General features: G+C 43.4%; 1 protein-coding gene across 1 annotated transcript in view; it reads left to right on the forward strand.

The window, feature by feature from the left end:
- DNAJC24 (DnaJ heat shock protein family (Hsp40) member C24) overlaps positions 1 to 27,741 on the forward strand; it is a 168,135-nt gene that overhangs the window by 127,970 nt on the left and 12,424 nt on the right. The window contains exon 4 of the mRNA XM_069223478.1: positions 25,050 to 25,118. Coding sequence (XP_069079579.1) covers positions 25,050 to 25,118 — 69 coding nt within the window. The remainder of the gene's footprint in view (positions 1 to 25,049; positions 25,119 to 27,741) is intronic.

Genomic DNA, 27,741 nt, shown 5'->3' on the forward strand with positions numbered 1-27,741 from the left:
GATTTGGAACTTTATAATAGCAACGACTACAAAAAAAGATACTTCTCTTACATTAACAATTAAGCAAATGAACACCCTGATGACTATACAAAAGAGGCTGAAAGGCAATTTTTTGACAATTCCTTTTACCACAAACTCAATGAAAATTATTCAGCTTAGGTTCACTTAGAACATCTGAATAAATTAAATACATGGTAGACCGAAGGTCTTCTAATCTGCTTCTGGAATACTTCACTGTGGGCACCTTCTGCCTCCTCCCCAAAATACATATAAGGAGATTGCCACCAACAGGCTGACCACTTATTGCAGGCATCGATTCAGTCTGTTCAGTAGTAGGAGAACTTATTGAGCACCATCTTCATCCTCTGATGAAGGACTTACCACCCTACCTGGAAGATACCAAGGACATACTCACCAAATTGCCAACTGGTGACAATAGATGTTATTCTCTATACATCAAACAGGAAAATGGCCTATGCGCCACAAAGAAAGCACTTTTCATTAGACCTGCACATTAATGAACAGTGAACAAAACTACATTGAAGCTGCAAGAATTTTATCTAGTGCATAACATCATGTTTAACAGTGAGTATTGTCAATGGGAACGCACCACTTGTTTGCATCCACTTCATTTTCATGGCATTTCCTCTTGTGTAGAGAGCAACTTAAACTTGTGCAATGCCTCTTCTTATTGTGTTACTGGAAGTGAGTCCACCAGTCACGCCATACCGTGCGAGAACTCACTCCCAGTAACACAGTCCTGCAGGTTGTGAAATTCACCTGTCTGGCAGCAATGATTAAAATCCATTGCGCACTCACTGAGTAAGCACAGATGCTTTTCCTTCCCACACTCCATTAGGGTTTTTGCGGCTTAAAGTTTGTCTGCTACCGATAATCAATGGCTTGCATACAGATTGCATAATTTGTGAGCACACACTCCCTTGTTATGTCCTGAGGAGGACACAAATTGTGAAGCTGAAATGCATTGACCATATAAAAGGAGAAGTCCACTTTTAAAGATCAAAACAGGAATTCAATTTTTGATCGCCTCTACAACTCTAGGAGGATTAATTTCTAGCTTAATAGTTTGTGCTCTGTTGGATGGTGGACTGTCTACGGATGGACCATACTCAAGATGTAGGACTGGTCGTCTTGATTGTCCAAACCATGGTAATCCCATACTGATGATTTTTTTAAATATGCGATTTGCACATTTTCCAGAATAAATGTTTATTAGATGGAATGCACAAACATGTTATATCCTGATCTGCACCTCTATTCAACTAAAATGGGAATTTGAAAGAAGGTATGCGTATGTAAGTATTGTGAACAGTGTACACAAAAAAGTTTAGTCCAGTAAGAACTCCTGTTTTAATGTTGACTAAGTACTATGGGTGAACCTGTCCCTCTGGAGTTCTGTAGTTTTATATAATATTGCAGGGATGGTGGCCTGCTGGGGTCAGCAGAATACCACGTCTGAAATTGCTCTTAGATAAAGAAATCTCTCTCTTTTTGGGGTCGAGCGCGCAAGCGCTCTAGCCTGCTGTAATCTCTCTGTGGACTTTTAACCACGGCCATCAGTTTTGTTGGTTCGTGGGCTTGCCTTTTAAAAAGTGCTTGATTTTATTTGTGAAAGGCATGCATACGTCAAGCCTTTTCCGGTGTTTAGCTCTCCTCAAGCGTACCGGCCAACTACTGAAAACATACAAGGCTCTATGTTTTCAGCATGGTTTCTGGAATACTTTTTCATTTTAGTTCCTACGCAGCGCGATCTCGCTGAACATTTGCCGATGCATTTGACTGTGAGTGAACTTCTCTTTCATTTTGTGTGCTCCTTCATGCTTATGGCGTGGCGCTTTGAATCTGCTTGCTTATATAAAACTATATTACTTTTTTTCATTTTATGTGGCATTAAAAGTCCGGTTAGGACTTTACAACACAAATAGATTTAAGTTGCGCAAATGCGAGACCCATTGCATTGCAAATGCTTGTTTCCAAATGCAGCCTGTTTCCTTAAAGGAAAACAGGATCCATTAGGAAAAAAATTAAAAGATTAACATTTTGGAGAGTAGGTAGTGGTCCCTAGGAGCACTGCTTACTCTTAAATTTTTTTTTTATTATTAACATTCACAAAGGGGTTACAACTACATTTGTGCAGTCAGTAAAATATAAATAGTTTGTGACCGGATTTTTGTGGACGCCCTAAACCCTACTGTTTCAAATACTGATTCCGTATTTAGTCATAAACCTAAACAGTGATTCTATAACGTGTTACTGAATCAAAACTTTGGTTTGTTGCATGCCAAAAGGCCTTTTTGTTTGTTGTTACAAACAGCCCAATATTGCAAATCGGACCTTTTGCAAACTCAAAATGCCTTCCTACATCTGGCACTTAATTTAGTCATTTTTTATTAACTTTCGCTAGTAATCGGCCACTACAACCCTATAGAAAGATGGCATGGTAAGCAAGGGAAGATAGCCTGCAGCCTTGAAGTGAAAGGAGATTAAGCACTTATATGGTGCAAAAGAGCTCCTCTCAGACTCAACCCGGGGCTGTATTACAGAGTGCCCCGGGGCGCAACAGGCATGTGCTTCCCCCAGGGCACATTGATATTACAGAAGGAGCCGCAGATGCTTATGCCATTTGTAATACAGATGGTTCTGACACACATGTAGCGCCCGTCTTATCTCAAGAGGGTGTTCCCTCATTTGCATTGAGAGTAGGGCCCCATGCAAATGAGGGAATCACTTTGCCTCTGCGCATGCGCTGTATTATGGACGCAGCCGCAAAGGCAAAGAAGCTGCAAGGAGGCGCACTGAAAGTGCACCTCCTGATGGCAGCCCTCTAGAAGAAGAATGGGGGGGTACCATGGACCCCACAGACATCCCCTTGCAGAAGCAAACCATCACACACTGCACCCTCCTACAATAGAGTATCTCTCCCCTCTTCAACGTGCAGGCGGGTTTCTGCCTGAAGAGTTAAACACAGACCGGTTTTGAAGCAGCCGCTCTGTGTTTCACTTGAATGCACTGAGTTTGCAGCTGCCCTGGCGGCAGTGTATTCACTGGAATAGGGCCCCTGGTTTCAATTAAAGTAACATACCTTTGGTATCTTTGACCTGAAGGACAAGGCATGCCACAAAGAAATGCACATATATTTAGCAACTTACCAAAAAATCAAAGAAAGAAAGCAGTTGAGGTCCATTTGGAAATGACTAAGATTTAGTCTAAAAAAAACTACAAATTGGTTGAGGGAATGCAAAGATATGATGGAAACTGACAAACTATTCACAGAAAATTAAGATTTTAAATTACTTTCTCCCATTAATAACATTCTTAGAAGAGTATTATTTCAAAATTATCTAGTAGAGGCCAGTAGTGCAGCAGCAATACCCAGAATGGAACAATAGCCTAATGAGGTTCATATTGGCCAACTGTGCTGAAGCCTGTTCAGTTACCTGGTGCAGCAGGTAGCCTCTCTTCTGCAGCTGCTCTTCAGCAGCGTCCATAACTGTGTTTGCTGGTTACTTCCCAAATGATCTAATAGTCTTAATTCATTTTGTACAGAGCTGTTTAGGTAATTCCATCTTCTGCAACCAACTCATCGTGATGAAAGTTCTTTCTAGAAGCAGGTTCTTTTAATGTTGGTCCGTTACAGTTTTCAGAGCGACTCTGGCTTCTGCCAGCATAAAGTTTCCCAACATTCAGCTTCTTTCTTGAGCAACTGTAGGCTTGAAAGTTCCTCTGAGTCTGTTCTCGAAATCGCCTTGCAGCAAGTCTTTGAACTAGTCATGTGGGCAGCGATTCAGTTGTTTGTCAGCAGCAACCTTCTCAATGTCCTTTAACCAATAGCGGCAGACTTCCTGCAGCAGATGGTGTTGCCTTTATCTTCATTTGCTGAGTGAAGTTGTTGAAAGGCCCACTAGATTGGTTTTGAAGAGGGATGTTGCCCCATCCTTTCAGAATTGCGGTTTCTGATGTATACTTATAACCATAGATTCCTCACCTTTTGAATTCCCACAGGCTCCAGACTACATCTGCAACTTTTCCAACAATAACTCCTACACACCGGCAGGTATTGCCATCAGACTCAGCGGTGCCATCATGCCGCCTCAAAAGTAACGTCATGGAGCCATGTATACATGCTATTCCGCACTCTTTCTTTCTTTGCCATTAAATGCAGATCCAGAGATCCACTGCCATCCTTCAGTCTGTGTTCTATCAGTCACCAAATTTTCTTTTTGACAGTGTACCAGGGAAATCTCTCCCACAAGGACTACAGACTTCAAAACCTGTCACAACTACAAGAATCCGATTTTGGTCACAAACACGCACAACATCTGTATGTGCTGTGTCTAGGTTCTTCCAATGACTTGAATTCCTCTGACAGATGCTCCTTAATGCCCCCGAAAATAAGTAGGGACTCAAGGGAAAGCTGTACGTTGCTGAGCACAGGAAATGATGTGTCTGAAGTTTCAGACCTACTGCAAGTCTTGCACCTATTCATGCTCCAGGTCCCAGTCACTGTCCTCAGGTAAGTCCAAGACTAATTCGAAAGACAGGCCTCATCATAAACCTAAGAATTCAAAACAATATTGGCCTCCTTCTTGTCAGTCCCCCGCCAGGAAGAAGTAGCGCAGTCTATATTTCAAGGGCCTGACTCTGCCCCATCGCCCAGTGTGGAGCCCATTCCTAAACGTGTCCTAATGTGCCCTGAGAGTCCTACCTGGGTGCTGACTGACCCTACTGGGCCAGTGTTCGACCCCCAGCCAGCGCCACCTCATACTTCAACACCTGAGCCAAGGCCACGTCGGTCGTAACTGCTGTGGTGTTGGTTTCTACTCTGGAGGTGCTTGTTCCAGCTGTGACCCTAATACCAGTTTCAGATCTGAATCTGTCTGCAGACTGAACCGATCAATGTCTCATTTTGAAGTACCAGAAGCGCAGTTTCAACTTTTGAATCCCAGGAAGATCCACTGCTTCAACACCAGTACCACTAAAGGCACAAGGCCTGACTTGGATCAGGTTCAGACACTGTCCAGGCTCTTCAGAGCATTGTGCATGATGATGGAGATAATGATGATGAGGTGGAGAATAATTCATTCCGTACTCATTATACTAATGATGTCCTGTATGTTGGTTTACAATATTACTAGTTGCCTCGATATCTTCCCGAGACAGAATTTGACTATCAGCGGTGGCCACTCCTTTGCTTCAGTAGTCTGCAGTCCTGCAGAGTTCGTGTCCTTCAGGTGCCCATGGTTGAAACCAAGGCATACGTCCTCACTGAGAAATTGGAGCCTGGATCTGCACCTTATTAACTGAAACATTGACAACACCCCACCTGTGCGTGACCGTAGAATGAGGTATCAGTGGCGTGCTCCAGAGAACCCAACCTTTCTGACATTGCACACAAACTCTGAAAGCTTGGAGGTTCAGGCCTCCACCAGCAAGGTCACCGCTAACGCGTCCCCCCTCCGGACAGAGTCGAAGTGTATTGACACATTTGTTATGAGGACTTTGCAGTTTGGCATTAAGGGTCCTGAACGTGATGTCTGCTAGATCTCTGTGTGCATGCCTTCTAGGATGTGGCTAGCAAGACCATTCTGGACAGTTTTGAAGAATGTTAGAATGCATTTGCACAGGCAATCCAGGATGGTCAGGGTGATGCTAAGTACTTATTAAAAGCTGGTCTGGACACAACAGATTGCATGGGTCGTGCCATGGGCACTAGCATTTTGATCAGGATTTTCTGTCTGCATGCAGCCATCCCACATGGATATGCCTCTTGATGGGTCCATGCTTTTTGGAGACAGGCAGAGTTGGCACTGCAGTGCTTCAAGAAAGCTGTGTTATGACTTGGGCTTGTTGTCATCAGCTTGTCATTCCACCAGTAACTCTGTAAATGCAGATGGTACTCAAAAGGCATTGCTTGTCATCAAAGGTAGCTTTGGAGCCTGTGCATCCTCCCACAAAGCCCTTGCATGGTTCCAGAGGGCGTGGCGGTGGCAGAGGCTGTCATCAGCAGCAGGGTCAGGGTTGATCTTTTTCCACTTCCCCCTCCTCAGTCATTTTTTAGCTAGTAGGGGCAGGATATTTTTTTTCTACCATGCTCACATGCAGTTACTTAAGACTGGTGGGGAAGCAGCCTAAACCACAACTACTTAACAACTAGAGTTGTTATCCATGAAAGTGGAACAATGCTTTCATGAACAACGACCCTGTTTTCCTCTGCCTTAACCACTCTTGTCCGGAACAACGAACGTGCGTGGTTAAGGCAGAGGAAAACCGACTCCGGATCGGAGAGGACGCGGTCAGGGGTAGTGTTGGGGGGTAGTTTTAGGGGTGGGGGGTCAGGGTAGTTTGGTTTTTAGGGGCGGGTTGTCGCGGTAATTTTAAGGGCGGCGGTGGTGGGTTGGGGTAATTTTAGGTTTTAGGAGTGGGGGTCGCAGTAATTTTAGGGGTGGACGTTGAGGGCTGGGGTAATTTTAGGTTTTAGGGGTGGGGGTCGCGGTAGTTTTAGTGGTGGGGGTTGGGGTAGTTTAGGTTTTAAGGGCAGGGATTGGGGTGGTTTTAGGTTTTGGGGTGGGGGTTGCGGTAATTTTAGGGGTGGGGGTTGGGGTAATGTTAGGGGCGGGGTGGGGGGTTGGGGTAATTTTAGGTTTTGGGGCAGGGTAGGAGGTTGGAGTAATTTTAGGGACGAGGTGGGGGGTTGGGGTAATTTTGGGTTTTAGGGCCGAGTGGGGGGGTCGCTGTAGTTTTAGGGGTGGGGTTGGGGTAGTTTAGGTTTTAGGGGCGGTGGGGGTTTGGGTAATTTTAGGTTTTAGGGGCGGGGTGGAAGGTTGCAGTAATTTTAGGGGCGGGGTGAGGAGTTGGGGTAGTTTTAGGGGCATGGTGGGGGGTCACAGTAGTTTTAGGGGTGGGGTTTGGGGTAGTTTAGGTTTTTAGGGGTGGGATGGGGGTTGGGGTGGTTTTAGGGGTGGGGGTCACCTTAATTTTAGGGGCGGGGTGGGGGATTGGGGTAATTTTAGGTTTTGGGGGTGGCTGGGTTGGGGTAATTTTTAGCTGCGAGTGGGGGTTGCAATAGTTTTAGGGGCTGGTTGAGGTCGTTTAGGTTTTGTGGGTGGAGGTGGTTTTAGGTGTTAGGAGCGGGGTGGGGGTCGCGGTAATTTTAGAGGCGGGGTGGGGGTTGAGGTAATTTTAGGTTTTAGGGACAGGGTGGGGGGGTCGCGGTAATTTTAGGGGTGGGGCAGGGGAGTTGGGGTAGTTAGGTTTTAGGGGCAGGGTGGGGGGTGTTAGGTTTTAGGGGTTGGGGTGGTTTTAAGTTTTAGGGGCGGGGTCATGTTAATTTTAGGGGCGGGGTGGGGGAGTGGGGTAATTTTACCTTTTAGGGGCAGGGTGGGCGTCGCAGTAATTTTAGGGGCGGGGTTGGGGTAATTTTAAGTTTTAGGTGCGGGTGGGGGGTTGCAGTAGTTTTAGGGGCGGAGTTGGGGGTTGGGGTAGTTTAGGTTTTAAGGGTGGGCTTGGGGGTCACAGTAGTTTAGGGGTGGGGGGTTGTGGTAGTTTAGGTTTTAGGGGCAGGGGTTGGGGTGGTTTTAGGGGTGGGGGTCGCAGAAATTTTAGGGGCGGGGTGGTGGGTTGGGTTGGTTTTAGGTGTGGGGTGGGGTTTTAAGTTTTGGGTTCGGGGTCGCGGTAATTTTAGGGGTGGGGTTGAGGTAATTTTAGGTTTCAGGGGCGGGGTTGCGGTAGTTTTAGGGGCAGGTGGGGGATTGGGGTAGTTTAGGTGTTGGGGTGGTTTTAGGGGTGGGCGTGGGGGGTCAAGGTAATTTTAGAGGTGGAGGGCCAGGAGTTTGCATGCTGGAACCATGCATGCCATTCCACGCATGCCTTTACCAGGAATGCCTTTGCAACGAAAAATCATTGTTAAGGCATTAGTGATAAAGGAATTAGTGGTAATAACGCGGTCATTGTTCCAACCGCGTTCTTCAGGTTTGCGTGGTTCCAGCATGGGTTGTTCTGACATACATTCGACTGGTGTGGTCATTCTCCTAGTTGTTGAACAGAGTTACGTTCTCCCATTCATGTCTACTCTCCTCTTGTTCCTATGGTTCTTATTCAGCATTCCCCTCATCATGCCTCCCTTTTTGCTCAGGAAGTTCAGTCAGTGCTGGGCAATGGGGCAGGACCCCAAGCAGGAGGAGGACACGCAATGCTTCTCCCACTACATGTTGGTGCCCAAGAAGGACGGCAGGCTCAGACCAGTTCAAGTATTTTGGTTCATGAACACTTTCCTCTGAAAGGACAAATGGAATGTGCTGATTCTGGCCCAGGACCTCTCAGCCTTTAGCTCTTTACACAGGTGATGGTGCTGGTGGCTGCTTATCTTTGCAGGTCGAGGATACACACGTTTCTGTACCTCGAGTATTGGCTTCTGGAAGCAAGTTCGTCAGAGTCAGCCATGGACCACCTGTAGAAAGCAGTCTCCCTGCTGTTCTTCTTTTGAGTTCTCCATCTACAGCCACACATAAGGTTTCATTAATTGGGGTCATCATGGACAATGAGGCTTTCAGGCCTTCCCATCCCTGCAGTGAGTCCTGGACATTGAGGTTATGATCACGAAGTTTCAAACTCAGTTATGTAATCTGGTGTGGATGGTTCTGAAGCTTTTTTTTCTGTATTTGTTTTTTTTGTTTTAGAGTCCTCATATATAGCCAAATACAGACAAGACAAACCAAATCACATTCAGAACCAGGGCCCTCGGCCTGATGGCGAAAGGCCCCCATCAGCCTTTGGGGGGAGAGGGGGGGGGAGAATAGCGGTTCCGCCCCCAACCTCCAGGTTATTGGATCTTAAAGGCTTAATCATTGGACTCTTACAAAAACCAAAACTCAATCCTAGTTATTTCCCACTGGCCTCATGCCTACCGAGATGGTTCTGTAAAGAGCAAAAAAAGGCTCCCACATTCTAAGGGACCTATCCGAGCCATTACTACAGTCTAAATCAGAGATTCTCTTAACTGACAACAAACAATCCCTATGAGTGGGGGGGAGACTAGAGATCCACTTAATACATATTTCCCGCCGGGCTATCAGAACCAAATAGAAAAAGAGATGCATCAAAGGCCTCTCCAATCTATCACACAGACTCCTCTTGGCGGTCTCGAATAACCCAAATATCACCATTGGAAGAGTTATCTTGTTACGCCTATTTATGATGGACAAAATCGAGTTACCCACTTGTTCCCAAACAGTATGAATCCCTGGGCACTGCCACCAAAGATGTATATCATCTGCCCCCTTAAGTCACACTTTGGGCAGCCGCTCTTACCTTGGGAAGTTATTTTAGCAAACCTTTTAGGGGTCCAGTAGGCCCGGTAAATGGTGAACAAGTGGTTCCGCCGCAGGGGGGCAGATTTAACCACAGACCAGAGGATCTTCATAGAGGTCCGCCAGAGATAAGGGAGATCAAGTGCAGGAAACACCAAGTCCTATCCCTCTGTAGAGGGTGGGCAAGATGCCTCTTCAGCTTGTATAAGTGCCCAATACCACTTGGAAACCTCTTTCTTTTGGCTTAATGGGCCAGTAATTTCCTTCTCCCAGCCTGTAGAACACCCAGCCTCAGGTTCTCCTTGTAACCATCCTTTAATTTGCACGTATTTAAACCTAGATAATTTAGCATTAGTTACTTCAGATAGGGATTCCCAAGAGCTAACCAAGCCCCCACTGATTAGTTGTCCCCACTGCACAATTCCTCCCTCTATCAGTGGCTTAGGTAGTACATCCTGGAGACACATCGGAGTACCAGGAGAATTCCAGATTGGGGCCAACTCCCTGTAACTTGGGATACCCAATCTTCTTCTTACTGCATACCAGATACTACAGGCATTAAAGAGTTTTGAGTCTAACGTTTTTGTAATACTTGGGATGACCAAATTTATAAAGAAACTGCGTACCCTGGTCTCGGAAACACCCTATCAGAGCCTGGAGTCAGGGGAGAGGTATTCCTTATAAAGAAGTGGTCTCACATTTTTTAGCTGGAATGCCCAGTAGTAAAGTTGAAAATCCGGAAGTGCAATTCCCCCATCTAGCTTTTTCTTTCTCAGTTTTTTCCATGCTATTCTGGGTTTTTTATAGGACCAAATTAAGCTAACTAAAACCCCCTGCAATCACCTTCGCCATTCCTTTTTAAAAGATAGAGGGATAGCGTTTAAGATAAAGGTGAATTTTGGTAGTGCCACCATCTTTATTAAGTTAGTTCTGCCTAGGATAGAGAGACGTAGATGAGACCATTGAAGGAGTAGCTTCTTTGTTTCCCTGAGATGATGCTCAAAGTTCACCTGAGCCATCTCTGCTAAATTCGTGACCACTTTGACCCCTACATATCGAATTTCGTCTTTTTCCAATGGATTGTCCAAAGGGCCATTCCAAGTCATTACTTCAGATTTATCTGTGTTTATTAAGTAACCTGAAATTTCTCCAAAACAGGCAATGATTTCCAAAAGTGCTGGGAGAGCACATTGGGGGTTCTGTGTGTATATCAGAAGATCGTCCACATATAGGGCTTCCTTCAGGACCCAGCCGTGATAATGAAAAGGTGTAATTCTCTGTTTTGCCCTGATTCTCCTGGCCAGAGGCTCAATATAAAGATTAAAGGGAAGACTGGAGAGAGGGCAACCCTGTCATTTCCCCCGTTCGATCTTAAAATGCGGAGATAAAATACCATTAACCAGAACCCGAGCTGATGGGGCCTTGTAAATAGTTTTAATTGCATTAAGAAAATTGTCACCCAAGTTATTACGGTCCATAACCGCCTGCAAAAAGAGCCAGCTCACTCGGTCAAAAGCCTTGGCAGCATCGATTGTGGAGATAGTTAAAAGCATATTAAAGGTGGATGCAATATCAATTGCAGCAAATAGATCATGGATCAGATCCTCTAAATGTCGATTTCTCATAAAGCCTTTCTGGTTAACATGGACTAGAGCACTGATCACTTTATCCAACCTCCTTGCCAACAGTTGCGCAAATATTTTATAATCATTATTAAGCAAAGAAATAGGTGTATAGGACTCACATTTTCTAGCATCTTTCTGTGGCTTTAGTATTAAAGTAATAATAGCTTCATTCCAGGAGGATTGAATCGGAGAAGAATCTATAAAAATCAAGTTCATTAACTGAATCAGGACTGGCGCAAGCTCATCTTTCAGGAGTTTATATACTTCAGCAGGTATTCCGTCTGGACCAGGAGACTTCCCATTTTTCAAACCAGCCATAACACTCTCTATCTCACAAGGGAGAAAGCATTAATTGAGGCTCAGCTTCTTAACGGAGTCTAACCTAGGAAGTGTGTATCCCTTAAACCAGTCTTCAATCGCCTCTGCTGAAATCACCGAGTCATCTCTATATCGTTGAGAAAAGAACTTGACAAATTCTCCTGTAATGTCTTGGTCTTCTGAGGAGGTTCTGCCAGTTTTGCCTAGTATTACTCCTTTAATCATATTCCTAATGTTATCAGACCTAGTCTTCCAAGCTAATAACTTGCCACAGCCTTCGTCATACTCAAAATGTGCCAGTTTGCTAGCTTCCCATCTACTCCTCAAGACCTCAAGTGAATTTTGGGCTTCCTGGATTTTATACTGTAGGTCTGCCTGCGTTAATGGGTCCTGAGAGGATAGCCTTTGGGCTTGCAGAGTATGAAGTTTCTCCTCAAGATTCTCTATTGTTATTCTGGTTCTCTTGGCTCTAAAAGCAGCATAGCAAATCAGTTTTCCACGGATAAATGCCTTATGTGTTTCCCAAACTGTGGCTATTGGAGCATAACCTAAGTTGATCTAAAAAAAATCCTTGGAGTCCCTTTTCAACTTTAAAACAATATCTTCTTCCCTCAGAAGGGAGCGATCTAGTGTCTATCTAGTGCAAGTACGAGAGACAGATAGACTTATAGTCAGCTGAACAGCAGAGTAGTCCGAGAGATGGCTTGGCTGGTGGGAGACTGCCGTTAGGTTATTTCAAAGTTTAATGTCTGTCAGAAAGAAGTCAATTCTGGAAGCATGCCCAAGCTTCTTATTCCGGAAAGTGAACTCCTTGGTTTGACCCATTCTGCTTCGCCAAGGATCAATCAGGCCCAAATTTTCCATCATATTGTGTAAGCAAGCTCTCATGCTAGGTGTGCTAAAAGCCGGTCGGGGTGTAGACCTATCTAGGGAAGGATTAAGCAAAACATTAAAATCTCCACCAGCAATTATTATGTTCTGTGCTCTTCCGATCAATTGCTCATAAAGATCCCCAAGTGGGCCTGGGTTGTCCACGTTGGGACCATAATAGGATATTAAAGTGTATTGGAGCCCTCCTAACTTAATATTTGCTAAGACCCCTCTCCCCCTAGAATCAGCACTGATGACTGTCAGCTGACTTTGAACGCTATTCTTTACTATAATCGCAACCCTTTTCACATTGCAAGTTTGATTAGTGCAAGCAAAGTGGGTGATCCATCTTTGTGACTTACGAATCATCATCCAATCCTCATATCTTAAATTGGTCTCCTGCAGGAGAATGATCTGGCTATCAGACAATCTTAGGAACTCCAAAATTCTCCTTCTTCTACTGCTCACTCTAAGGCCATTCACATTCCAAGTCAAAAGTTTGAGTTTAACTATATCACCAGGGTGCACCATCATGTCTTACCCAGTTAATAAAAAACTCTTGTCTGACCTCAACAGTTATACAATCGTGCAAGGGCTCAATTTCTTTTTCTTTTTTCCCCCCCATCTGCTCCCCACCCATTGTGACCTAAATCGAATCCTTAAGGTAAATAGTGCACTGCCCTTCCCCAAACTCTTCCTGGGGAACCCTCCTTGAAACCTTATTGGGTGGCTCATACTACCCTTAGGCCCCAACCCTCTGCAAACTGCTAGCTCTCCCCTTTTATCTGATCAATCAGAACTATAGCTTCTTGGGGATCATGAAAATTATACATTTTGTTTTTCCACATTACCCTCAAGGTGGTGGGAAGCCAAAATTGTTGAGGAGCACCCAAAGACTTAAACTCCTGCAAAGCCTTCCCCAGCTCCCAACATCGATCTAACGTTGCCCTAGACATATCGGATCTTATTAGGAATGACCAGCCCTCATGCCGAAAACCCTGGACTTTGAGAGCTTCTGCCAGAATCAGTTATTTTATTCGGCATGAGGCAAAATTAACCATGACCTTTCTAGGTTTCTCCTTATTAGGGTTCCTCTTGAAACGGTCTCGGTGGACTCTGAATTTCCGAGGCCAGATCGTGGATGGACACTGCCGGGAAATGGTCTTTGATCAAGGATATTATAAAGTCTTTAAAATTGTCCCCTTCCATACCTTCTGGAATGTTCAGAAATCTGAGATTGTTCCTCCTACAGTGATATTCCAGAGACTCCAATTTCTCCCTTAGGTCCTTCTCACTTCGTTTCAGTGCTTGAATGTCATGAGAATTAAGCTCCACTTCTGCCTGTAATGCATCTATAGAGGATTCCATAACTCCTAGTCTCTCCGTAAGATTAGTAATTTTTGCATCTAGACCATCGCAGAGCCCCTGATTTTTAGCTTGGTTAGATTCAGAAACGGCAAATTTGTCTCTTATTTCATGCAATAACGACTGGAGGAGGGAGCCCGTGCGTGCTACATTGGTTCTGTCAGACTCTACCTCACATGGGAGCACAGAATCCCCCCAGCTGTATCCTGATCTATCTCCTGCATAACCAGAGAGTGCAGCGAAATCGGCGGGGTGGGAGGTAGAGCTTCCGCCAAGTTGGACATACTTGCAGGCTTGTTTACCGAAGAGGTGAGTACTGTCTGAGAAGTGCAGGACTGGTTTAATATTTTAAAGAAAGACCTAAGGGGAGGGGCTAACTTTTTGCTGCCCAGAAATAAATCTTGTAATGGTTTTAGTCGAAGGGGCTTGAAAGTCTAAAAAAGACCCCCCTCTCTCAATTCGCAAGCCTGAAGGTATAGAAATGTTAGAGGTTTTACCTTTTGCACCACGTTTACTTCTTGCCCCTGTTCCCAGAGGAGGTAGTGCTGATGGAACTACAGAGGAAGCTGGGGGTCCAAACCAGCCTTCAAGAGGGGCAACTTCTGCCCTCGAAGCCGTGTTCCGGCCCCAGCCCAGATGGGCGCCTGGGGGTCATGCAGGATGGCTGGTAAGGAGAGGCCTGAGACGAGGGCAGCTCCCAGACGCCAAAATCACCAAAAGGTGGCTGCTCCAAGGCTGGCTCGCCTCCTGGATCCTTATGCAAGCAGGGCAGAGCCGGAAGCAAGCCTGTGCTGGCTCTGCCTCTGCTACCCTGGAAATGTAATCTGGCCGCTGCCCCTCTATACTTGTGGAGGGACCAGGCAGCCCAAATCTAGCATGGGCACAACTGTGGACCTGCCCGATCGGAGGGGACCCGATGTGAGGAGCGCCCATCCGCCATAACTCCAGGTATGAGGGGAAGAAAACAAAAAAGACTAGGAAACCGCAACCTTGGACTCTTCCCCGCAGCAGGAGAGCCGGCGACGTGTAAAGCGGAGGGCGGGGACCACAGACGGCACTCCAGCGATCCGCTGTGTTCCCCGCTCACCTGGGGTAACGGTAGATGGTTCTGAAGCTTCATGATCTCCTTACCTCATGCATCTGCTGTTTATCCAGATCCACTGGCTCATGTGAGCTCTGCAGTGGAACAGGCCTCTCTTCAACCAGCACAGCATTGGAGTTGGTGTGAAGATCATCAGGTCGCCCCACTTCAGGCCAAGTTATCTGTTGTATTTTAGTTTGTTTTCTTTGGTGTGCCAGCAAGGTAATACTGTGGGCTGAATTACGGCTGCTTATCTGCCCTTTTGGCCTTTTTTATGTTTGCTTGACCAACCTTTATTCAAGTTGCTTGCAGAGACGGATTTCCTTAAAGGGCACACATATGTTTCCTCCTTCCCCCTTTATTATGCTGCAGTGGGACCCCCATGATTTTTTAACATTAAGACTCTTCATTATTGCTGTTACTTCTGGGTACCTTGTCCGTGAACTGCAGGGTCAGTCAGTGAAACCTCCATATACAACGTCCTTCCTACCATGACAAATTAGTGCTGCAGACCTGTGCTTTCTTTCTGCCTTACATGTGGGACAGTCCATAATGCTTTTTACTTTTTTCCTCTCTGTCACATCCTTCTTATGAGAAGTAGCAACTTCACTTCACTAGTTAGACCCTAAGATGGCCTTTAGTTTTTACATAGCCTAGACTAACGAGTACGAGGAGGATAACCATCTTTTTGTCAGTTTTGCCGGTGCTAAAAAAGGAAGGACAGTTCAGAAGAGAACCTTGTCCAAATGGATCATTCTGGCATGCCCTCGGGGAAGAAGAACCTGTTGAGGGCCTTCACACTCATTCTTAGAGTGCCCAGGGTGCCAGTATGGAATTGGCGAGGGTTGTTCTGGTGTTGGCCACCTGCCAGGCTGCTACATAGCCATCCAGCCACACCTTCACCACCCTTTACTGTCTCGATTTCCCCCAGGTCCACAGAGAGGCAATTTTGTCTACTTGGTTCTGCAGGACTATCTGAGCTAAATTCCACTCCCCAGACCCTTCACTTTTTGGGAGGCGCAGCTTTGGTATCTATTCAGAAGGTGGGGAATATGTGGTTATGTATCAGAAGAATAAATTTACTTTCATTAACGCATTTTCTGGTGGTTACTCTGTTTAGGTGCAGATTATTCAACACCCTCCTTCCTCTTTGTTCTGTGCAGTGGACTTTAAGAATTCTAAAAAGGTCCCAAGCTAGGTTTGGTGCAGCTAGGTTTGCAATCTTGTACTGTTGATACTTGTCTTAGGGGATAAAAAATGATGTCAGTGTGAAGGGTTGGCTGTGGAGTCCCATGGTGAACACCTGTCAGCATGTTTGCTAGAAATGTGCCAGATCTAGTTAGGCACCTGGGGAGATTCAAAAGGTGAGGAATCTGTGGTTAGACAGGGTAGCCAACAAAAAGAGAGATACTAACAGTAAGAAACTTGTTCATCCATCATCCCACTTATCACTTCTCATCCACCTTTAAGGAAGAGTTGTCATTGTATAGCCTGGTGGTTACCTCCTATCCCCAGGAATGGCTGTTTGTTGTTTCAGGACAGAATGAGGAAACTGATGTTAATACTGGACCAATCTGAGAATCCTATTTTTCACCCTTAACCCTTAGAACCTTGTACCTTAATGATGTCCCCGAATAAACATTTTGAATGCTAGCCTTAATCGTCAGTAAATGGAAAAATGTATTTTAAATTAAATGCCTACACCTTAATTCAGACATAAATGGTCTACAAGGTTTATTTCAGGAACACACATACAAACAGGTGTCTCAAGGCTAAGAGATATTTGGCCCTGGGCTATTCCCTCCAACACAGAACCCCACAGTCTGAGTCAAAAATCATTCTTGTCACCCTATGTGGAGGTAAGTATTTATCTTGATGTTCTTCACATATAATACTTGGTATAATGTTATCACATAACGCAGTCAAATCGAGCAACATCCAAAATGTAATTCGTCAATAAAAAAAATAGTGAAATGTTGAAATTCAAAACAAAACAACAATCTCAAAATTCCAAAATCAGAAGAACCTATAATATTTAGTCTTCCATGACTCAACTACAACAATCCTTCATATTTTTAATGACAGTAAAAATGTTTATTGTTAAATACACACGCTTTTACATGTGCAGTTTATTCAAAATTCTAATGGGTCATGAGTCATCCATCAGCATAATATATAAAACGTATATTACAAAACAGATAAGGCCTGCCTTCTCAAATGATACGATCAAATATTCACTGTAACTCAGTTCCATTTTGAAGCTCATATTACGCTCCCCCACTTCAACATCTATGTAAAAACGATGAATAAAATAGTTAAAATTGCAACCCTCCCAATTTATGCAATGGTGATAAATCAGGAGTTATATATCACCACTTTAAAGTTCCATTTTAAAAGATCAAGTCAAAGAGAGAAATCTAAATGTCATATATCCTTCCTCGCTCCTCAAACATAAAGACCATTTCACTCAGTTCTACCTACACACGATCGCTCATCAAAGTAGAAGAATCCCATACACCTGTGCTCCAGGTAAAATTAAAATAAAAGAATGTCAAGCCAAATTATGAAAAACTATTCATAAGAGAATTCCATACGTCCTTCCACACTCCCTGAACCTAGATACAAAATATCACATCTAAAACATTTCAATCTTCACCCCAACCTTAGTCTAGAAGAAATGCGGGCTCCTTACCAGCAGTTCAGCGTAGACAAAGCATATCCTGCCTCCTCGCAAACAAATGCGGGTTCAATTTTGTTTGTTCTTTTTATACCCTAATGGGACTTCCCGCCAAACATTAACATGTGGTCCGACCCGGAAGTAAAGAAAATCCTCTGCACATGAAAACAGAAGAAATCCTACACCTTATGTCTCACTTAAGCTGAAGGTACAATTACAGAACACGCTTCAAAAATGAAAACAAATTGGTATTAACCCCTTGTGTGCCCAGGACGAGGTAATCTCGTCCAAGGCGCCGGTTCCCCGGTGCCTTGGACGAGATCACCTCGTCCTGCTATGGGCCCCCGGGGAGAGCGCTAGTGTTGGAGCGTAACTCTTATAATCAAAATTAACATGAAATGTTTATGAACTAATGCATAATAATGGCGCATAGAAAATGTATTAATGTGTTTTTACCAAACGTGAGTCTGAAATGTGCCCACTGGGAGTGGCCATCAATATATATATGGGGACTAATAAAGAGTTATTAATGTACTAATGTATGATTTTGTATTAGTATTAAGAGCCATATATTAAGGTTTTGCGGGGCCCAGCTGCCCTGTTTCATATTAAATGTGTTTTTTCTAACGTGCAGTGTGCTGATTTGCTGAAGGACATGTAATCGTATTTTTCCAGAAGCTAGAAGATGAGTGTAACTGAAGTAGATCCATTCTCATGAAATTCGACTTGCTCAAGGAAACATTCTTGCTGAATGCAACAGTGTAGACTTGTTACAGGTACAAGGTCGCCTAAACCGGTATAGACAATGGAACCACTAACTGAAGATGCGAGAGGACCACAAGAGTATGAAATCATACCGTACATTCTGCCCGGTGGAGACGTCAATCACCAGAACCAATAAACTACGTGAGAACTGTTATGAGGTGACAATTTTGATGGTACCACTGGAAACCCATTGGATGGAGATAGTGGGGTGCCAAACCTGACCAATTAGGAATTAGGGGACTGTACAACAGAAAAGGGATAAAAACCTTTGACACGAGGAGCCAGAGGGAGATGCCATTGTGAACTTTTGCTTTTGCCCAGAGACTTTGTCACTTTACCTAGTGACTTTGCTGTTTGACTCTTCAAACCATCCTCACCCTTATCTTGCCCGTTCTATACTTCTTCTCCTTATGAGGGAAGTGTCCCTACTTACCCCGTCTTGCTGAACGTTGCTGTGTTTCCTGGCTGATGGCGAATCAACTGATGTCCTGAGGACGAAGTCTGACTCTGTATGCTGACCCATTACGGAGGGTAACTATATGATGATGAAATTGTAATTGTCTGTTTGGATTTCCTTTCTAGGTACCAACTGCTTCTTTTGACAGAGACCATAGATAGATGTTTTCTAAATTCGTGTTGCTAAATTATTTTGCATGAAGCCCAACATGCCAATGCTAATTCGAGGTTAGTTAAGGGGTTCACTAAACGGACACAAATAGACAAATGACTGAATCAATGCTTTGTTGAATAACGCGCTAATGATACTCTGCTAAGGTTAACCTATGTTGACGTTGTGTTATGTTCTAATGTTCGTGATCTTTGCTTTGATGAAATCTTATTCGAGTTGCCGTATTATGACAATGCTGATGTGTTTCATGGTTTTGAGACTAATAAACTTACTAGTAGAATTGTAATCAATAGGGAATAAACATCCTAACATTTTACTAAACTGGTGTGGTTATTCATGACTGAAAGGTCATGGTGGTTTCCGAGTGTTATTAATGTTATTGATTAATCTAATTGATTTGTTATGGTGACTATTGATGATGTAATTGACTTATTGATTGACATGTTGATTAGTTATCTCGTCTTAAGGTGTCTTCAATCAGGGTCAAAAGATTCATTGGCCTAAAACAAGTCCCAGAGTGAATAAATTATCTAGGTTGGGACGCGTTATCACTAGCGCTCCCCGATGGCCAGGCACACCCCTCCCCTAGGCAGGGATGGAAGGGGAATCGCTTCCCCTTCCACCCCAGCGACCCCCCCTGTGGTGTCTGATGACATCCCTCCTTCCAGTGCCCGATAGGAGGAGAAATGCAAAGCATTTCTCCTCCGATCACGTGGAGGGGGCAGAGAAGCCGGAAAGGCCTCTTTTTAATGTTTGGGGAGCGACCCCTTGGGCAAGGGTCGCTCCGGGGGGGGCAAATTATTATTAGGCAATTTCTGTCTCCCCAGGGGGGTGGGGGGGCAGAAACCACTAGACAGCAGGGAATATATTTTTTGTGGGCTATTTGAAGTAAGGGGAGCAGCCCCTTGGGCAAGGGCTGCTCCTCGGGGGGCAAATTATTTCTAGGCCATTTCTGCCCCCCTGGGGGCAGAAAACCACTAGACACCAGGGATAATTTTTTTTGTTTACTTTAATTTTTTTATGGTTGGGGAGCAACCGCTTAGGCAAGGGTCGCTCCGGGGGGGGCAAATTATTATTAGGCCATTTTGGCCGATCTGCACCCAGGGGGGCAGAAACCACAATACACCAGGGAATTTTTTTTTTTTTTATATTTACGCATAAGGGGAGCAGCCCCTTTGGTAAGGGCCATTCCCCGGGGGGGCCATACCCCCACCCCAAATAAATGGGGCCAAAGTTGTTCTGCCCACCAGTGGGCAGATTGGGCAATTACCCCCGATCCACACCCCGGGGGGACAGAAAGTCTACTAGATGCCAGGGAATAAAAAAAATAAAAGAAAATAGTGGGGTGGTGGCTACCAACCGTTATGGGCCTGGTTATGCCCCCACTTGAACTGAAGGGATAACAGTCTTACAGCTCTCCCCCGCACACTAAAACATCTTATCCCATTGCAAGCAAGAGGACATTTGATTATTTTTGGTTTTTGTTTTACATTTGAGCCATGAGAGCTTGGTAACTCTCAAAATCGTCCCACTTGGTATGGTGAAGGCTGCACTTTTTTATTACTTTGGGACGCTGCCACTTAGAAAAATCCACCTAGACACAGCTGAAAACTAAACATCTAGTTGATTCCAGGGTGGTGTGCTTCACATACACCCCGCACCATTTCCTTACCCACAATGCCCTGCAAACCTGCAACTTTGCTGGAAAGCACACATTTTTCCCACATTTTTGTGATGGAACCTTCCGGAATCTGCAGTAATCCACAAAATTCCTACCACCCAGCATTGTCTCATCTATACCGATAAAATTTCTGCTGCACTTGTCAGCCTAAAAATGTTTTTTTTTTCTTCAAACTGCCCTTTTGGACCCACTTTGGTTCCCCCTCAATTTCTACGTGTTTTTGGCTCTTCCCTGTCACAAACACTTGGCCCACCTACACAAGTGAGGTATCATTTTTACCGGGAGAATGAGGGGAACGTTGGGTGGTAGGAAATTTGTCCCGGTGCAGTGATCCCACACAGAAATATGGGAAAAATTAGATTTTCTTTTTAGCTAAATTTGAGGTTTGCTGAGGATTCTGGGTAAGAAAATGTTGAGGGATCCACGCAAGTCACACCTCCCTTGACTCCCTCGGGTGTCTAGTTTTCAGAAATGTCTGGGTTTGGTAGGTTTCCCTAGATAGCTGCTGAGCCCAGGACCAAAAACGCAGGTGCCCCCCCGGCAAAAACAGGTAGTTTTCTATTTGATAATTTTGATGTGTCCACGTTGTGTTTTGGGGCATTTCCTGTCACGGGCACTAGGCCTACCCACACAAGTGAGGTACCATTTTTATCGGGAGACTTGGGGGAACGCTGGGTGGAAGGCTCCTCTCAGATTCCACAACTTTCGGTCACCGAAATGTGAGGAAAAAGTATTTTTTTAGCCACATTTTGAGGTTAGCATAGGATTCTGGGTAATAGAACCTGGTGAGAGCCCCACAAGTCACCCCGTCCTGGATTCCCCTAGGTCTCTAGTTTTAAAAAATGCACAGGTTTGGTAGATTTCCCTAGGTGCCGGCTGAACTAGAGGCCAAAATCCACAGGTAGACACTTTGCAAAAAACACCTCTGTTTTCTGTAGAAAAATGTGATGTGTCCACGTTATGTTTTGGAGCATTTCCTGTCGCTGTCACTATGCCTACCCACACAAGTGAGGTACCATTTTTATCAGGAGACTTGGGGGAATGCCGGGTGGAAGGAAATTTGTGACTCCTCAGATTCCAGAACTTTCGGTCACCGGAATGTGAGGAAAAAGTTTTTTTTTTTGCCAAATTGTGAGGTTTGCAAAGGATTCCGGGTAACAGAACCTGGTGAGAGCCCCACAAGTCACCCCGTCCTGGATTCCCCTAGGTCTCTAGTTTAAAAAAATGCACAGGTTTGGTAGATTTCCGTAGGTGCCGGCTGAGCTAGAGGCCAAAATCCACAGGTAGGCACTTTGCAAAAAAACACCTCTGTTTTCTGTGGAAAAATGTGATGTGTCCACGTTGTGTTTTGGGCATTTCCTGTCGCGGGAACTAGGCCTACCCACACAAGTGAGGTACCATATTTATCGGGAGACTTGGGGGAACATAGAATAGCAAAACAAGTATTATTGCCCCTTGTCTTTCTCTACATTTTTTCCTTCCAAATATAAGCCAGTGTGTAAAAAAGACGTCTATTTGAGAAATGACCTGTAATTCACATGCTAGTATGGGCACCCTAGAATTCAGGGATGTGCAAATAACCACTGCTCCTCAACACCTTATCTTGTGCCCATTTTGGAAATACAAAGGTTTTCTTGATACCTATTTGTGACTCTTTATATTTCAGCAAATGAATGGCTGTATACCCAGTATAGAATGAAAACCCACTGCAAGGTGCAGCTCATTTATTGGCTCTGGGTGCCTAGGGTTCTTGAGGAACTTACAAGCCCTATATATCCCCGCAACCAGAAGAGTCCAGCGGATGTAACAGTATACTTTCAAAGATATGACATTGCAGGAAAAAGTTACAGAGTAAAACGTAGAGAAAAATGGCTGTTTATTTTCACCTCAATTTCAATATTTTTTTATTTCAGTTGTTATTTTCTGTAGGAAACCTTTGTAGGATCTACACAGATTACCCATTGCTGATCTTAGAATTCTGTCTACTTTTCAGAAATGTTTAGGTTTCTGGGATCCAGCATTGGTTTCACACCCATTTCTGTCACTGACTGGAAGGAAGCTGAAAGCACACAAAATCATAAAAATGGGGTATGTCCCAGTAAAATGCCAAAATTGTGTTGAAAAATTGTTTTTTCTGATTCAAGTCTGCCTGTTCCTGAAAGCTGGGAAGATGGTGATTTTAGCACTGAAAACCCTTCGTTGATGCCAATTTCGGGGAAAAAAACACACGCCTTCTTCTGCAGCCCTTTTTTCCCATTTTCTTTTTTTTTTTTTTAAACGAAATTTTCACTGTATTTTGGCTAATTTCTTGGTCTCCTTCAGGGGAACCCACAATGTCTGGGTACCTCTAGAATCCCTAGGATGTTGGAAAAAAGGACGCAAATTTGGCGTGGGTAGCTTATGTGGACAAAAAGTTATGAGGGCCTAAGCGAGAACTATTCCAAATAGGCAAAAAAAAAAGGCCTGGCACAGGAGGGGTTAAAAACCTGACCCTTTTTCTTGCAACAACTGTTTACACATGGTCTCTCATGAAAAAACCTATTCACGTGTATCAGAACTGAAGACATTCAAAAACACTAATACAGTCCTGCTCAGTAGTGCAAAAACACATTATGAAAGCTCTTCACAAAACCAACAACAGAACCACTAGAGCTCTAAATGAATATTCTAAATTTAAATTATTCAGATATAACAAGGATTTTAAATTACTGTATTAAACCTAATCTAAGGAGGCCCACATGATTATTATTTAGTTACAAAACCATCAAATCATGCCACAACCAGATATGAACGTTTTTTGCTGGATTTAACGGTCAAAGAAAAGTGATGAGTTCTCTATTTGTATTTAAGCCTCGAGAGACAGTTTTTAAAAATGTATCAGTCCATAATCTTTCTTTCATTCTAAGGACATGTTCCAAGTCCCCTCCTTGACAGTTCAATTTAATGCTTTATATGCCTAGAAATTTCAATCCATCTTTCACTGAAAGATCGTGTTTTTGAATCAAGTGGGTAAACAGTGGATATCTAGGCCCATATTTATACTTTTTTAGCGCCGCATTGCGCCACTGTTTGACGCAAAAGTGGGGCAAACTTACAAAATACAATTACATTTTGTAAGTTTGCGCCGTTTTTGCACTAAAAAGCGGCGCAAATGCGGTACTAAAAAAGCATAAATACGGGCCTTAGTATCCCCTTCCACAATAGCTCTTATGTGTTCACACCATCATGCTTCCTTTTGGTAGGGCCCACATATCCCAAACCACAAATACATACAGTCAAATAAATATAGTATTTAGTGTTACAGTTGATGAAAGATCTTATTGTAAATTTCTTATTTCCATCATAATTATCAAACTCCTTAATTCTATCAGCCACAAATTTGCAGTAGTTACATGATCCACATTTGTAACATCATGTAAGACGAGGCTGAAAACGTTCTTCAGTTAATATCTAGTCGTATCACTAGGATTCAATAGATCATTCAAAGAAGGAGTCTTTTTTATAAGTGACCAGAAGTTTATCAGAAATATATTTCCTGACTTCATCATCCAGAAGTAGGACACCCCAATGTTTGCTATGGTGTCATATGCAAACTTATTGTCTGCACTGAACATGATAAATCTCACTTTTTCTACCGTCTTCTTTAAGGACACTTTTAGGTTTATATGATTTCAGGAAACTCAGTCTGGCTGCACCCTTTGCTCTCCTTTGTGATTTCTCTAGGTTAGTGATTTGGTACCCCGGTTCTAGAAATCTGTCAATGATAATCTGTTACTCCTTATTATATTTGGCCTCAGAGCTACAGATTCTGTGCACCCTAAGGAACTTAGGGTGAGAGATTCTTCTCTCTGGATTGCAGACAAAGCCCTTCCTGGGTGGAGGTGCTAACATCCCAATATGATAAGGTAGTTTCTGAACTAGAAGTGCTAGATATATGTCAATATATTCAGAAATTCTTCCAGTATGATAGCCAATCCCTGATATAATAGGTCTTCCGGGCGGAATTCAGCCACCTTTGTGAATTCTTGGTAAAAAATGTATTACCAGGTTTCTAGAATCAGCCAATTTTATATACTCATACCCCTCCTGTGTCAACGAAGCCTTACTAAAATAGAATCTTAACTAGCCTTTCAATTGTTTTTTAGACTCCTGGAGTCATTTCAACACTCTTATAATTCTCAATTCCTCTAATTGTTCTTATTTTCTTCTTTTCTTTTTTTTTTTTTTTTTTTTTTTGCAAAACATTTCTCAAGTTTTTAATTTTCTTGTGACCTTCAAAAGGTCTGCTTTAAACTGTAACTCATCAGGGTTTGTTGAAGGAACAAAGTAAAGTTATTTCCTTAAAGCTATTTTTTCAACATCTGTAAGCTTTCGACTGGAACATAGCCTCTTATTTACGGAAACTACACATTGGTAAATAAATGCTGTTATTTAAGTGGCTACGGTGTTTATAAATTCGAATTACTATTAATTTCCTACGGAAAATATAAAATGTTTGTTTATGGAAATGGAGCAGTTTCTCTCACTTTTAGGAATACTCAAAAGCAATTTGTGATCATTCCATTTAAATGTTGTTGATACAGTGTTCATAAAGCACAGTTCTGAATTGGAGTAAATTATTTTTGTTCACAGAAACGTATTACCAAATTGCAAGGTCAGATCTGATGAGGGTTCCAGATAATATATGAATAAACTGTATGTTTTTATTTACAGAGTTGGAGTTAACAAAATCCTGGCCAGTAGATGCACAGATTGCTCTGGAAGACATGTCATGGGATAATGGTAAGAACATTTCTGAATAGTGCAAGTTAGCTGTGGATTCAATGCTAAAAAGGTCCATCTTCTGCTTCACAACAAGTGTAATTGTTGCGACTTCCCTCACTTGTTTCAAAATTGAATTAAGGCCTTCATTAATTCCTAATTTGTTTCAACATAGAGTTAAGGTCTTCATTGAGAGTATGGTGGCATGTCTGTAATTAGGCTGATGTGGTGAAGCCAGTGCCTTTGTCATAACGTACCCTCTTCACTCTTATAATATCTAGGCGAGGATTAGTGTAGGTAGTAACTGTGATATGTATGATATTGAAATGTGTGAAGTAATGACTGTAGTACCAGAGAGTCGTCATTCAGGTCAAAATAACTAATGGATTGGGCGAGTAAGAGCCCCTTGAATGGCCCCAGTTGTGGTGCGGCCAGATCATTTAACGCTGTGTGCCTTGTAGGCAGACTTTTTCCTCAGAGTATGGTGGATCTGTCATAACATAAGACAAATGTATTTTTTCAGGACTTTTTCCAGATGGCTCATCAATGAGTGGTAAACAGTTGTCTATTAGATGTATGTGTTAATGTATTCATTATGTATAATTTTTTGGGCTAAGATTGAATATTGTGGAAACTGGTACATTGCTATTTATCACACTTATGCCACCTAATTAATGTATAACGATTTGAAATAATAAATAACGTGATGCAGCACATTTATTCAAGTCCATGTGTTGGAGAGGTAAAAAATGTTCATGAATTTTTAGACAGTGAGGAGCATTTCCATACTTTAAGTACTCCCCTCAGGGTCGGAGAACTTGTTGGTGGGCCTTATTGGCGAATCTTGATTTATTATTTTTAATGGAACAGATGCACAAAAGTGTTAACTCTTTCAAGCTCACCTTGCATCTCCTTTAAATGCTTATATCTCAAACATTACTGAATGGATATACACCAAACTAACAAAAGCACAATTTCTAAGAAAAGTTCTATTTTCAGGCCAAGTTTGGTGTCAAATCTATTCCATGGTTTTGTGTGTGGGCATGAGCAAAATTTCCTATGGTGCTAAAATGAGAAATCACTTAAGTTATTTCACTCGGTACAGAAGATCTTGAAAATTGGCATGCTAGACTTCAGCCAGCTACGTCAAGCGATTGTCCGGTTTGGTCCAGGCTGGCCTAGTACCAATTCCTACCTAAGCCATGATACTCATACACAATAGCAACAAAGAAATAACATCCAGACTTAAAACGTTTAAATATTCTGGAACATGCTGATGTTTTACTTCTCACTAAAACCAGGGTTGAGTTGCAAAGACATCTTGTGAAATTGGAGGAGTTTCCAGCAACAAATAAAATGGAAATGAGTTGAAAAATAAACTAATAGATTTGTTGGGAGCAAGAAGGTGAAGAAAGAAGGCAAGTGATTCATCAATAGCAATCTGCTGGAAAGAGCATCAGAGTATAAGTACCTAGGGGTTATTGTGGACAGTCAAGGGAATCTGCAAGCTCATTACATCAAAAGCTAATGCACTATTAACAGGTCCTTAAGAGGAATAACGATGGCGCCAATGGCCAACGTCATGAATGCCAAGTTGCTGCCAATTTTAACTTATGTCTATGAACCCTTTTGTGGCTGAGTTGCACATTTCTGGAAAAGATTATTGCAACAAGCATTGGCAAAACCAATAGGTCTTCTCCCATGGGCGAGCTATTAGCCTTGGCAGTTGGGTTTGGGTGAAAAGCAGGATGGTAAAAAAAGGCTTTATGAAGCGGCCAGCACGAACTGTGTCATAGCTCTTTTTTCGCCTTCTGTCTTTTGGGAGGAAGGGAGAAGAAACAGAGATGGACATGAAAAAGTGACAAGGGCAAGTGGTGGAGCGTTGAGACAGGAGCAGTTGGGGGGAGAAGAAACAGGGAGGGGGCACGTGGGAGAGAGAAGAAACATGGATGGGTGGGGCAAGAGGAAACAGGTGGGAGGGAAAACAAGCTAGATGGGTTGGGTGCAGGTTGGACGTAAAAGAAGCAACAAGGACAGGGCTTAGGGTTGGGAAAAGAAGCAACAAATGGGGTAACGGGGGGGAAAGCACATGGATGGGGGGCTCGGAGAATAAGCAACATGGATGGGAGGTAGGGGGAGGTGGAAAAGAAAGAAATGAAAAAAAATGATGCCTCAATCACAGCGCCAGCAGCGCAAGGACCTTAATAAATCTGGAACAATCAGTACTTGGTCTGTGCTCCTGCAGAGAAGGGGAAGTGAAGATAGCTCACGCTGTCCAATAAGAAGGCATCAAATGAGAGTGACAATCAACCCCATGAATGGCAAGCAGTGGGTGGGCTCCGAGCCCCTTATTCAAGACAATGTCACTCGTGAGCTTTGCACATGCGCTTTTGCAGGCGAGGCCTAAGAAGACACAAAGCGGGCATCACAACATTTCTTACAGGCAGCTGCATGATTTGGTGTCTGAGAGAGGTAATGCTCTGGAGGATTGCACCAGGCTCTCTGGTTTTGGAAACTTCCACCAGATACTGTTTGCATGAGAAATGCCTAAAACATTATGTATTTTTAGGCAATTTATTTGTCACATTGTGCTGTAAACTGTTGTTTTACTCAACTTCCATGCATTTTATTGCCCTTCTTCAAG

The sequence above is a fragment of the Pleurodeles waltl genome, chromosome 3_1, assembly GCF_031143425.1.
Source record: "Pleurodeles waltl isolate 20211129_DDA chromosome 3_1, aPleWal1.hap1.20221129, whole genome shotgun sequence".
NCBI classification, from domain to species: Eukaryota; Metazoa; Chordata; class Amphibia; order Caudata; family Salamandridae; genus Pleurodeles; species Pleurodeles waltl.